Genomic DNA, 12947 nt, shown 5'->3' with positions numbered 1-12947 from the left:
CTACACCAGCGCCTCTGGCGGCGAAGCGCCGTTCTAGAAGCGGCCATCATGGCTAAACGCAGATCCGCTCTCTGATTGGTCGGCTCTCTGGAAAGTCATCTCTCATTGGTCAGACTTGAATGTTTTGGTAGCTGGCCGTGACGTCACCACACAATACTTTTGATACATCATAGAGATTCGTGTTGGACGCAGGTGTTCGGCCGCTGAAAAGGAGGAAGAAGCCTCAAAAGAGAGAACAAAGGGGGCTGCCGAGAGCAACACCTGTTTTCCCAGGGTGGATTCAATTCGATAGTGCACCCACCTCGAGTTTCAAGGACGCCTCAATCGTATTCAACACGGTTTGTTTTTATTGTTGCTGCGGCTTTACCTTTCAAGGGAATCGTTCACGCGTCCCCGGCTTTTCTTTATTGGGAATTTATTATTTTCAGCCGTGAAATATGAATTTATTCTTGTCCGCTCACCCCCTAGCAGCACTAAACCGTGAGAAGTTTTCTTTTTCAATAGATCTTTTCTTAAAAATGATAAATTTTTTGACACCTTTTAAAAGATTCCTTACATATTTAATTTAACTGGAAATCAATTTTTTTCCAAGGGCGTGTCCACAAGGCTTTAAATTATGTTCGATGTTACCAAGTTTTAACTTTCTTCTCAAATTGGAAAAGCCGAAAATCCAGAATAGCAATCATTTTAATTGTATTTTGCTGCAGATTTTTCGTCTTGTTAACCAGATCGTGGATTTTGTTTCAAACCAAAATACTAAGTTAATAGCTCATTTTCATTTTTAAAAAAAGCATGACTCACATATTTCATATATTTATTTTATGTCTGACTGAAAATAGATGAAGTTCACAGAAAATTAAATTTACTAACTAATAATTTCAAAATCGAGGTTTTTAATTTTCTTTGTGTAATTTTAGAAATGGAGCACTAAAACCGAAAGAAGTTGAAATGGAAAGTAATATTTGCCGGCTCTTCTTTACTTTTCTCAGCCTTTGCTGCCTCTTGCATTTAGGCACTGCTACAGAAAGTAACATTTTTATTTATTTTTTAAAATATGAATGGAAATTAATTGAAATTTACCTCTAGACCTACCGCATGAGATTGGCTGCTATACCTTCAGAAATGAACTCAAAGCCAAATTTTACGAAATACCTGCCGTGTCGGCTTCATCGACGGTTGAAAATTGCTTGAAAAACTGCCTGAACCTGTACTATGGGTAAATATTGTAAAAAATTTAAAATTTTAATAAATATTTATTTCTTTACAGATATGCAAGCTTGAAAAATGGAGACACCTGCTTTTGCAGCTCAAATTACGAAGACACTGGACCAGGCAACTGCTCCTCTCACTGCACAAGAAACTCGTCACAGATTTGTGGAGGGTCAAATTCCATCTCTGTTTATGCCACTGGTCAATTAGGTAAAAATATGACAATTTATTTTATTGTTATTCTTTTTTTTCAATTTCAAATAATTCGCATGCTTTGCTGCTTTGAAATTTTTTGAAATTGTACATGCCACCTGTTTTTTTTTTTTTTTTTTAATATTAACGGTGTTTTTTTTTTGGCCAAACTATTAATAATATACTTTTATATGTTAAAGTTCCTGGACCTCCAGAGCTGCGAGTAGTCAAAGTTACCGAAAAAAGCATCCTAGTAAATTGGAAGCGTCCTAAAGCATCAAATGGACCAATAACTGGATACACCATCTTTTTAAACTACCTTCAAGGTTTCTCCATACAAATGCCTCCTATGGAGTGGGAGTACGCAGGAAACACCTCTAGAGCCCAATTAGCTCCTCTTCACCCAGGAACTGAGTACAATTTGTCCATCAGCGCAATCTCTGGGCATGGAGTTGGTGTTCCTGCTGTCAACCAAGTGTGGACAGAAATTGGAGGTATTTTTTTTTTTTTTTTTTTTATTATTATTGCTTTCGATTGCTTTTGAAAAGATTGTCTATATTTAAAAAATAAAACTTTTGTAAATTAGTTGTGAAAATAAAATTGATTTTTGTTCTCAGAGCCAGATGAACCAGACGTACCCAAGGTGTTATCGCAGGATGAAAATTCCATAACAATCGAAATCACTCCAGCCAAAAATCGCAATGGGCCTGTTTCTGCATACCAAGTGATCGTATTAGACGAAACTGTCCCTACAACCTTCAATGAATCAACACTCTTTGCTTATGCCTTAGCCCAAAAAGAGAACATTCCTTACTATATAACTGCAGAACTAAATCCAAATGTGAGAATTCTAAAAGGTTATTAAAGAATTATTATATTTTTGCATTGCATGACTCTTTCAGAGTTTGGACACAAAATTTGTTGTCGGGGATGGCAAATTCTACGGAGGTTACTACAATGCTCCTCTTGCGCCTGAGGGCCACTTTCACATAAGTTTAGCCGTGATCAGTTTAAAAGACGGAGTCCGCAAATCCAGTTTTGCACACGCAACTCACGAGCAACACGGAGTCATTGTCCTTGATGTTGGGCCAGGTATATAAGAACTTTAAAAGCTTAAAGTTTTTAAAAAAATCATTTGAATTAAGGATTAATTTAAGTCATCTTTATATTCACAGTTAAAATGGATACGACTCCATCTATGATGGTCATGGTTCTCTCCTTTGCTATAGCGTTTTTCAGTGTGTTGCTCATCCTCTCAGTTATATTCTACTTTGTTATGAGGCACAGAGTTCACCAACGACGTCTCCGTTTGCCAGACAACCAAGAGCTATCAATACAAGGACCCATTTTGGAAGTGGTAAGAAAATAGTTGGAAAATTTAGTTTTTCCTCCAAACTTTGTTTCTAGGAGGGTAATGGATACATCCATAATGGCTACATTCCTGAAGATGAGGACGAACGCACAAATCACTTGGAAGTTTTAAAAGCTAAAATCTGGAGCATTCCTGTAAACCATTTGGAAGTAAGAAACGACCTGCTTGGTTCTGGAAAATATGGCTCAGTTCTCAAAGGAACTGTTAATCATAAAGGTTTTCCTGTCCCAGTTGCAATTCATTCAATTGCTGGTAAAAATCTATAGAGAAATTTTTTATTAATTGATTTATTTAACTCTATACCTTAAGATGTCTTGATGTCAAAGGACGACCGAAAATCAATGTTAAAAGATCTGGACATGCTGGTACGCCCAGGAACTCATGACAATTTGATTTCTCTCATCGGAACTTGCGAACATCCTGAAATACTCTATGTGGCCATTGAACACCACCCAGCGACTTTAAAAGATGTTCTTCTGGAGTCCCGGATTCTCGAACATTCTTCTCCTGAACAGCAAGCTTCCCTAACTCGATTCTGCTCTTTGTCAGAGCACAGCATTTTGAACACTTTGTTGGGTATTGCAGACGGGATGAAATTTTTGGAAGGAAAAAATGTGATAATCATTATTTAATTTTTTTTAAATACTGATGATGGATTTTTTTGTTAGATATTCCACAAGAAACTGTGCGCCAGCCAAGTCATCATGGCAGATGGAGTCAATCCAAAAATCAGTGGCCTAGGATTATCTGAATATTGCAAAACCCAACAGGTAATAATGAATTATACACTTTTAAAGCTGGAGTGTTAATTTCTTTTTTCAGAGCCCACTCGATTTGACGAGATGGACAGCCCAGGAGATTTTCCGCAGTGGGCACTTTACCTCAAAGAGTGATGTCTGGTCCTTTGCCTGTCTAGCATGGGAGGCCCTAGCTCTTGGAGGGACGCCATACCCTGAAATTGCAAACAGGGAGTTGCCTGCCAGGATAATGAGGGGTCTCATTTTGCCGCAACTTCAGCATGTGGGAGACGAACTTTACCAGTTGCTCCTGCAGTGCTGGCAAGTTGATCTTGACGAGAGGCCCTCGTTTGAGCAACTCGTCGAAGCTTTCCACTGCCTTTTGGATTACCCAATGGTAAGCAAATTTTTGTTTTCCTTAATCTAACTTAATTCCAATAAACTGTGCAGCACCATCTGAGTTTCTCCCTACGGAGTAGTTTTCAATACGAGCCATTTTTATCTGACATCGAAACCTCCAAATGACAAAATGAGCAGGATAGGATTCTCATAAAATTTTAGGAAAATCTTCCAGTTGACCTCAAGGAAATGCTATGCAATTTTACGCATTTTTAAAGCCTTTGTATAAGACAAGTATGTAATGTCAACTCAACATTCCAGTCTAGATCTGTATGCATGTATTGAGACACCTCTTATAAAAATTAGAATTAGCGATAGAATTAAAAATAGCAAAAGCAACTAGACAAAAGAATTATGACTGATTTAAGAAGCTGCTGAAACAAATCAAATTGCTTTTTGCTCTTGATTTGTGTTTACATCAATTGCAATGAATTATAGCACTATAATCAATTTATATTGGATTTATTTTTGAGAATCTTGTTTTAGTTAAGATCAAAGATACCACATTATTTTTAAAAGTTTTGACCCGTCCAAATATGCGTGATCTTTTTTTATTTAATTTACAAATATGATTTGAATTTATACAATGATGTTATGTGCAATGCAGATTCCTGGTGTCGTGCCACTTAAAGTTTTGCTCAAATCTTGGAAGCAAAATTTTAAATCTTGAAACTTTGTTTAGAAAAAAATGCGCAGGTATTTTTGTATTTAAATAGCATGTGCAGATATTAATAAATAATTAAGTCACCATCTTTGTATCCCAGATTTTTGTTTTATTTTCAGGTAATACAGACACTTCAGTACTTTTGCCATATTCTTTCAAATCACATGGGGAAATGCTTGTCAAAACTTAAATTAGCCTCAGAAATAAAAGCAAAATTATTTCGTAGTTAATCATTTACAGCACTCTATTTATAAAAATCAAACTTTGAAAGATCTGGCCTGGATATTGTTACTTTTAAAGAGAAAAAAATATGTGCGATTAATATTTAACAGTTGCAGTCACAAGCACAACGCTTTGTTCTCTTCAGGAAGTCGGGTTGGCTAGGAACAGACCTCGGCTGGACATCTGCAAAAACGAATAATTAAAAAATAGTCAGAAATTCATACAAAGGTTGGAAATATTACAGTGAGGTCTCATCGACTCTTGAGGAATGGGCTCGTCTGGGAGAATGGCCATACGCATCTCTCTCATCTGGGGCTGTCCACGGGGATGGTGAGGTTGGGGATGGTCCATCATTGGGTGGGCAACGATCATTTCAATGTGTTCCATAGGGTGAGAGTCACCCAGATCGTTGTTTTGCTGGTTGTTGATGTGCTGGGCAAAAGGCATTGGAAGGTGAATGGGACCACCGGGCAGAGGAATCATCAGCGGCACAGAAGCAGCCTGTGGGGGAGGAGGAGGGGGAGGCATGTGCCTAGAAACAATATGATTACATTATTAAAAAACCTTCCAAAATAATTAAATGTTATAAGTTTTAAACTTTTTTTTAATTTAATAATTTACCTTTCCTGGGCACGACCACTTTCACACGAGATGACCATTTTTTCGCCGGTGAGATGCTCCAGCCTGGGTGGGGTAGTCAGGTTGAGCCCGAAGGGGAGGCTCACTTCCCTCGGTGCGTGGTCCACAAGCTCCTCGGAGCGGCGTTTCTCAACTACGCAGTTCATGTGTGCTCTCTGGTTGTTGTCCATCAACGCCTGCAGAATTGTGCAAGGAAAATTAATATTTTTGCTTCAAAATAATATATAAAAATAAATCAACTGAAAAATAGTATATGAGTTTTTAATAACAAATAATAGTAAATCTACAAAAAATAATTTCTAAAATTTATATTATGCAACTTGATCTGCGTAGGCGTTGAGCAAGTTGCCTAATTCAAAAATTCAAGGGGTGCAGCCATCATATTTTAATTATTTCTCTTACCCCAGCCAACTCGTCAAAGTCCAACTGCAGAGGAAGTCTGTTGGGTCTATTGGCGGGGAGTTGCTGCGAGTTATTTTGCTCTTCAGAGGCGCGTTCTGTGGTTGTTGACGACTCTTTGGACTCCTCGGCGGCGTTGTCCTGCACAAGAGCTTGGTACGAAGGGTTGTCTGCCATCATTTGCTGCTGGAAATTAAATTTCAACAAGACTTTTAGCATTCTTTTTTCCTCATTGAATATTTATTGATTTACAATCTCTTAAGATACGTAATTATTAAAGTTTATTGATTTCTTTTTAATGAGACAGAGAAAAGTTTGCTCCACTTTCGCGCGCCTTTATTGGCGATAATTAGCATTTATTCCCAAATATGTAATTGCGACACACATTTCAGTTATCTCGACTCGATCGGAAAACAACTCGCCAACCCGGTGAGTGGTCGCAATTTAACAAAGTGCCGAGCGAGTACGTTGTGTGCATGTTGCCGAGCAAGATGCGCTCTCCAAGTGGGTCATTCGTGATGGGCGCTCTAGTGAAAGGCTGTGTGCACCTCTCATCATGCTGCTCACGACCAAGCTAACTAACTTTGAGGCACGAGAAGAGAACAGTCTTAACAAAAAACAAACACCCGCAACACAAATTGTTTCAATCAATCAGCAAACTTTCTTTCCCAGCTTTTAATTTTGAGCCGACAAATTTATTATTTAATTGGGGGCTATAAAATGACAAAAAAAAATATTAATGATTAGAAACGTTAATACCTGGGCCTGTTGGAGTTGCTGCTCCATCATCAGAAGTTCGCAGGTGGCGCGGCTCTGGATCCAGGCCGAGGCGAGGATGCAGCCTCCGATGATCGCCGAGGCCACAATCACTGTGACTGCAATAATCTTTGTGATTTGCACTGCGGCTGCACGAGGTTGTTTGTACGCCTGTAAAAATAAATAAGAACAAATTATACTTTTAGAACAAGGTAAATAGATCAAATGATTTTTAAATCGCAAAGATTGTGTTGAGAAAAAATTATTTGTTACTTAAGGAATATTTTAATTTCATTTCTTACTTTATTTTAATTTGACGGTTAACTTGATATTAAAAATTTGTTAAAGATATTTTAATTTAATTTTGACATAGAAATTTATTTAAATTGAAATTGTCTTAAGCTTAATTTCTTACAACTTTGAAAGAAAAACTTTTCTTTATTTGTAAATTAATAAGAGTGAATGAACTGCAGCAGGGTTCTTTCTAGAATTAAAAATTTGTCGGCTGTTGCTATTATGCGTGTGTGATTTTGTTGCGAGTTTAATTGAGCGAAGTGCTGCTGGCTGACGCGCTTTTTTATCATCTGGGTCACCGCGGTAGTGAATTTAAATGAATTGAAGCTGCATTAATCAGCGACCGCAAAGGGGACCCAAAAAAATACATTCACTCGCAACAAAAGTAACCAAGCTCAATCTGCTGCAAATTTATTTAATACAATGGCGGTGCGCTTTTGTGACTTTATTAATTCAATCTTGATGCTCAAATGACTACGAGAGCACGCTTGGAAAACTTTTACTCATTTTCTCACGGCCTAGCTAGTATACGAAACAGCTGTGAATAAACAAGAAGTATTCTAGCAAAAATTTAGTGAAAACAATTTTTTTTTTGCTTTGTCTCGAAATCGCACTCTCGGGTTTGTTTGCTTTGTTCGAATGAGAGAGGTTAATTTCTCCACAAAGGTGTCATATTCGCACAAAGCAAAAGTTTATCCAAGGCTTGGGTAATATTTTCACACTTGCTGGACGTTTCTAAATTAACAGACGACCACTAAAACACGTACTTTGAAGAAGGACAAGCCTTGTGTATTTAAAAGCATGACATGTGACAATTGGATGAGGAAACTGAAGCTTCCTTCTCAACTTCAAGAGTTAATTAAGATAGATAATTAAGACTCAACTCAAGGTTTTCCGGATGGGTTTTTGTATTAAATTAAATATACATCATATAAAATATAATGCTGTACCCTAGGCTTTCCTAAATTTTAAAGTGCTTAAAAATAATTGTATTCTATTTCAATTAACCTTCACTCGGATGAAGTTTGATAAAAACTTCTGAATTTTTTTTTAATGAATATTTATAAATAAAATAAATATTACCAAAATTGTAATTTTCAAGCCGATAGTTTGTTGAGACACAAAATTTCACACTGTAGTTGTATTCAAATATTTTGCGTCACTACCTGCATTTGACGAAATAACTGTGGGAAATCTCAACGGGCGTGCCACGCACCCGTAACTTTTGTCATGTCACACATGCATTAAATAATAATTTCGTGGCCAAAGGTCGACAAAAAAAAAAAAAAAAAAAAATCACACGCGTCTCATTGTTTTGTGAAATAATCGTAAATAATTCAGAGGAATTACGAAAATTTAATTTTGCATTTTCTCTCCGCTCGAATGAACAAAAGTGTAGCAAAAAGGTGTTGCCAACGAGAGCAGTGACTGCGATAAAATTGCGTGGAAGAGCAGTTATTTTGTCACAGGTCACAGCTTTCTCTTGCGTCTTGAAAGATGGGCCCGCCTTTAGTTTGTTATAATTACCTTGTTCGACATAGACATAATGTACTTAAGAGTTTGTCGACTTAAAATTTTCATTGCTTGAAAAAATAACTACAATCACAGAAATTGCGATAGAAATTTAAAAATATTTACATTCCAGATAAATCCGGATTTTTATTAAATATAGGAACTATTTCATTTTTCACTGTTTTTAATTTGAACTGAGAATGAAAATTTTATCTTCCACGTCTGGGACGGGAAAATCCTAATCTCAATCTTATTTCAAATTATGCTCAATGCTCAAGAATCAGAGATATTATCATTTTTTTAAATAAGGTTAGGAAACAAATTATGACAATAAAATTGAAACAAAAATTATAATTGTTTCCTTCAGCAAATTCAATTTTCTAATTTTGTTCTAGAATGGTGAATATTTTTTTGCCCCGAGAATAAATAAATCTCTCTTTGTGGGAAACTGACTCAATAGCTCGGAGCTTTTTGCTGCTTCCGTTTGTTTGTTACATGTCGTGGCTTGCGAGAAATCTAATACAATAATTCGGTTGCATTATTATCGCGTAAATATTTCGACGCGGTGATTGTGGGTACAATGAACTGTGCTTGCCTTTTTCTGCTGCGGGCTTCGCAACCAGAGATGATCGCATGTGTTTGAGTGAAAGTGAAAATTTCGATTTAACAGTCAAATGAATACAGGGAAACACAATATAACCATGAGTAGTGCACGAATCCACACAAAAAAGGCAACACAAAACGTCAGGCTATAATATAACAGACGTATTCATATGTAGCGTGTAAAATTTAACAGCCTTTTGTTACAACTTCATAATAAAAAATGTTGTCTTTAACCTCTTTTTCCAGGTTTTGAAATACTTTCATATTGCTTTATTGATTTGAAAAAATATAAACTAAAAACATTTTAATTGGAAGGTAAATAAAAAAAAATATCTCATTACATAAAAAAGTAAAATTTTTCACAAATAAGTGATATTAGCAACTAACAATAAATAAGATAAGTAAATAATTATTTAAGTTATAATGTTAACAATAATTTAACTTTCCTATCAAATTATTAATTGTATTAAATAAACTATATATCCTGAAACGCTACAGGAATTCTGGTATTCATTTTGCAGTTAGACGAATTGCAAAAAGTGCATTTTGCGGGTCAGCGGCACCGAGAACAGTCTCCATACTCTATTATCATCATTCCCATTGTTGCAAATGGACGTCAGTCTTTATTGTAGAGTGGACACGGCTGGCGAGGCACGCATTTTTAATTCCAATTGCCACACAGTTGGTTAACATCGGCAGGATGGTATCAATTTGAGAGAAAAAATGCTGGTTTTTATATTATGCGTCCTCGGAAATATTCATGGCGCAATAATACAATCAGCCCTAATTTATGTTCAAAAACCGCAGCATCTATAATTTTCAGCATCCAAACTTCTGGAAGGCTTCTATATTATAATTGGTTGCTTTCTCGTTAAATTGTAATCGCGGTTTAGGCGATGATTACGCGGTTTGTCCAAAAACTGTCTGGCTTTCAAAAACGTCAGCAGGGAAAAGTTGTCATTGCGACATGATGACATGAATCATCCCATTCGAGAGTGATGAGGGCCTCTTTTACTGGAAGTGGAAAACCACTTTAATGTATAATTAGAAATAATGAATGTTCAACCATTTAAAAATTGTACAGTGGCAAAAGCAGAATGACATTTTTCTGAAGTGGTGCATTTAAAAGCTTCCAAATAGAGCATTAATTAAAGTGAAAGCCAATTCGTTTTAAATTTAAACGATATGTACATATAAGTTTTAATTTATATTGCATGACTTTTTCATTCTGAATAAAGATTGATTAGAAATAGAGATGTTAAAGCAAGTTATTTTTACCAGAATTAAATTGAAAAAAAAATCTAATTTATTTTGAAAAAGAAAATAATTCTGAATTTTTTTACTTAATTGAAAAGTTTTACAAATGCGTTGAGGTTGCCTACATTTTTTTTTGCAAAACCCATCTCATATCTTTTTTATAGAGTGGGCAAAGGATGCTTTAGCAGTGCTGTACTAAAAGCATTGAAATCACTCTGCTAAAAGGTCGGCTGCGGTTTCAATGTCAGAGGTGGCGTGCAAATTTTTTTTTTTGTATGCACGTCTACTCTCTGGTTGCTAAGGCGAAAAGTAAACTCTCGGTGAAAAACATAAACAACTTACAGTCTTGTCCCACATTTGGCGAGCATTTGCAGTCTCTCATATATTTGATATTCGCATTCGCAACTTCGTAATTTAATTAGCCGGGTCATTCAGATCAATAGTATTGATCCACTGCACCACATTTTGCGTATAATAATTAAATTATATCATTTAAAGTCAACGAGGTTAACAGTTCCAATTTCAATGCATGATATTCTAAAGAGTTTCTTTTTGCAATTACACGTGCAGCGTGAAAAGTTACTTGACACTCAGAGTCTATACAAATATAGTATTCAGTGACTGTGCAAAACAGAAGTGGCTTTGGGTTTCAGCGGCTCTCTCTGGAAGTGAGGGCAGAAAAATACAAGGCCATGCCCTACCTGCTCAGCTCAGAAAGTAAAGAATAATTTCAGTTTTACTTCTGATTATACAATCTGAGGTTTAACTTAATTTACTTTAAAGAAGGGCTGTGCAAAAGAATATTTAGTCAAATTGCACAATTAAATCTTTCTCCAAAACTCGACTATTTTGATTCATAATTTTTTTTTCTTTGTAAAATGGATAAAATTTAAGACTATAATTGAAGAATTCATATTTCAAAACTGTGCATTTGGCTTTAATGCAGAAGCAATTTTTTTTTACTTCAAATAAGCAAAAATCGTTTTAGAAACCAGTAAAGGTTTATTCTTCAGGATAATATTAATTCAATTATAATGATTTATAATTATCACTATCAGAAAAAGGTATTTTCCCAATGTTTGTAAGCTAACATAATTTTAATTGGAATAATTTTGGATGTAGACTCGGTCAGTTTGTTTTTATTTAGTAGAAAAGCATTAAAAAAGTAAAGCCATTTCATTATGTGTCTGTGTTTATGCAGTTACCATTGAGTCGGCAACAAATTCCCATTATGGGTTACTGGAGCGCACAAAGCTGCGCCGAGAAAGAAAGAGACCTTTCTTTCGCCTCATTTTCGGTGTGCCGTTTAGGTGCATGTCACCGTGCGGCGTGACGGTGGATGATTCTGAGCGGTCTTTCTTTTTCCAGAGCGGCGCTCCGTTTGTTTTATTTGGTTCGAGTGAGAGCCTTTCACTGATGACTGTTTTTCGCGGCAGTTAGAAATTGACATGTTTGCTCTTGGGTGAAATTGTTTTGATTTCATTTGCTTCCGTTTTTGATTAGCACCGAGGCAATAATTAAAAACGGATGGAAAAAAATCAGTTTCATTGAACTTAGTGCGTCGAAGCGCGTTTCCGACATGCAATTTCCGGATGCAATTGTACTTTTTACTTATCAACGTATTTCTTTGCTTATTTGAATAGTAAAAAACCTAACAGAAAATTTCCATGAACTTTCACTTTAGGACTTGGTTTCGAAATAAATGAAAAATGTGACAAAAAGAGAGATGCAAATAATATCAACACAGAAAAGAATAATTCATGAAAAACTGAAATTACTTTTAGATTAGGGATGGAGCTATAGAAAATTGCTTTATAATTCACTATGGCAATTTGAATAACCACTGAAACAAAATAACAGTTTCAATTTATTTTTATTGAATTTAAAAAATTTACTTCATGGTATTTATTGTGTTGTACAATTATTGATAAAATTACTAGATTAAACAGTTTTAAATTTAATACTGAAGCACATTTTTCAGTAATTATTTTTAACTATGAGTATTCACAAATATTGCGAAATCAAATCATCCTAATTTTAGCCAAATTTTGTTAGGGAACATAAAAAAAGAATCATTTTTAATTCAAATTTAGTTCCATTATTTGAGGTGTACGTTTATTCAGGAGACAAATTTGAATTACTTGAATTTAAATTTTTAAAACAAAGAAAAATGAACTCACGGGAGGCGCTTCTGTGGTGTAGGAGACATTGTCGGGGAACTCCTTGATGTTGACGGTGGCCATAGAGTCCGCCTTCTCCATGGTGCGACTTTGAAATGTGAAGTTGTATGATCTGCACTCTACGGCAGACTGGAGTGGCAGTCGGAAACCCTGGGCTTTTTCACCGTCGGAGAGAAAGGCGGCGAGTGCATTCAATTTTGCTCGTCGTGCCGGGGATTTTGACGCCCGCAATTCGCGCAGTAGTCGCGGCGCACTCGGAGGAGGAAACTCATTTTCACGTCGACGACAACAGAGAGCTGCTCCGTATTATTTTTACTTAGTAGGCGTCATCAACTCTCGGCACGGCACACTTTTTAAACGGGTGCAGAATGATCGCGACTGGTCCAAATGACGCACGATTGATCAGATCGATGCACTCCAGTTGACAAATTTGGCGTGAAAAATCAATCGAACTTGATTAAACACTATGAAATGGTCATTCGGGTCATTGAACTGTATCAAAAGACTCAAAA

The 12947-nt window shown here is 36.0% G+C and overlaps 2 protein-coding genes across 4 annotated transcripts; one reads left to right on the top strand and one right to left on the bottom strand.

Annotated features, from left to right (window-relative positions):
* The first annotated feature begins 143 nt into the window (after positions 1-143).
* LOC132193096 (putative inactive tyrosine-protein kinase Wsck) lies at positions 144-4666 on the top strand. Of its 2 annotated transcripts, XM_059613479.1 has the most exons (14): positions 144-338; positions 429-480; positions 918-1027; positions 1087-1216; positions 1268-1419; positions 1602-1895; positions 2019-2242; positions 2304-2493; positions 2577-2758; positions 2809-3025; positions 3083-3387; positions 3442-3543; positions 3596-3907; positions 3961-4666. In XM_059613479.1, exons 3-14 carry the CDS (start codon positions 949-951, stop codon positions 4033-4035), a joined length of 2262 nt encoding a protein of 753 aa, XP_059469462.1. In that variant the 5' UTR covers positions 144-338; positions 429-480; positions 918-948; the 3' UTR covers positions 4036-4666. The 2 variants fall into 2 exon arrangements, with proteins under 2 accessions (XP_059469462.1, XP_059469461.1); XM_059613478.1 differs by lacking the exon at positions 429-480 and having other exon boundaries at positions 145-338.
* Positions 4662-12620, bottom strand: LOC132193097 (fibronectin-binding protein PlpA). Of its 2 annotated transcripts, none has more exons than XM_059613481.1 (6): positions 12436-12620; positions 6593-6760; positions 5837-6016; positions 5417-5610; positions 5038-5327; positions 4662-4978 (listed from the first exon to the last, which is right to left on the bottom strand). In XM_059613481.1, exons 1-6 carry the CDS (start codon positions 12514-12516, stop codon positions 4899-4901), a joined length of 993 nt encoding a protein of 330 aa, XP_059469464.1. In that variant the 5' UTR covers positions 12517-12620; the 3' UTR covers positions 4662-4898. The 2 variants fall into 2 exon arrangements, with proteins under 2 accessions (XP_059469464.1, XP_059469463.1); XM_059613480.1 differs by having other exon boundaries at positions 5837-6019; positions 12436-12619.
* Positions 12621-12947: the final 327 nt, after the last annotated feature.

The sequence above is a fragment of the Neocloeon triangulifer genome, unplaced genomic scaffold, assembly GCF_031216515.1.
Source record: "Neocloeon triangulifer isolate White Clay Creek 2 clone unplaced genomic scaffold, ASM3121651v1 ptg000003l, whole genome shotgun sequence".
NCBI lineage: Eukaryota > Metazoa > Arthropoda > Insecta > Ephemeroptera > Baetidae > Neocloeon > Neocloeon triangulifer.
The sequence above is the reverse complement of the archived record's forward strand: the minus strand, read 5'-3'. Positions and strand labels throughout refer to the sequence as shown.

What these genes read in the sequence shown, in the direction of transcription:
- LOC132193096 (XM_059613479.1), top strand. Translation starts at nt 949, where the DNA reads ATGGAAAGTAATATTTGCCGGCTCTTCTTTACTTTTCTCAGCCTTTGC. An exon ending in TTATGCCACTGGTCAATTAG is followed by an intron (nt 1,420 to 1,601) that starts GTAAAAATATGA and finishes TATATGTTAAAG; the next exon opens with TTCCTGGACCTCCAGAGCTG. An exon ending in AAGGACCCATTTTGGAAGTG is followed by an intron (nt 2,759 to 2,808) that starts GTAAGAAAATAG and finishes CTTTGTTTCTAG; the next exon opens with GAGGGTAATGGATACATCCA.
- LOC132193097 (XM_059613480.1), bottom strand. Translation starts at nt 12,516, where the DNA reads ATGGAGAAGGCGGACTCTATGGCCACCGTCAACATCAAGGAGTTCCCC. An exon ending in ACACCACAGAAGCGCCTCCC is followed by an intron (nt 6,761 to 12,435) that starts GTGAGTTCATTT and finishes TTATTTTTACAG; the next exon opens with GCGTACAAACAACCTCGTGC. An exon ending in ACTTTGACGAGTTGGCTGGG is followed by an intron (nt 5,611 to 5,836) that starts GTAAGAGAAATA and finishes ACAATTCTGCAG; the next exon opens with GCGTTGATGGACAACAACCA.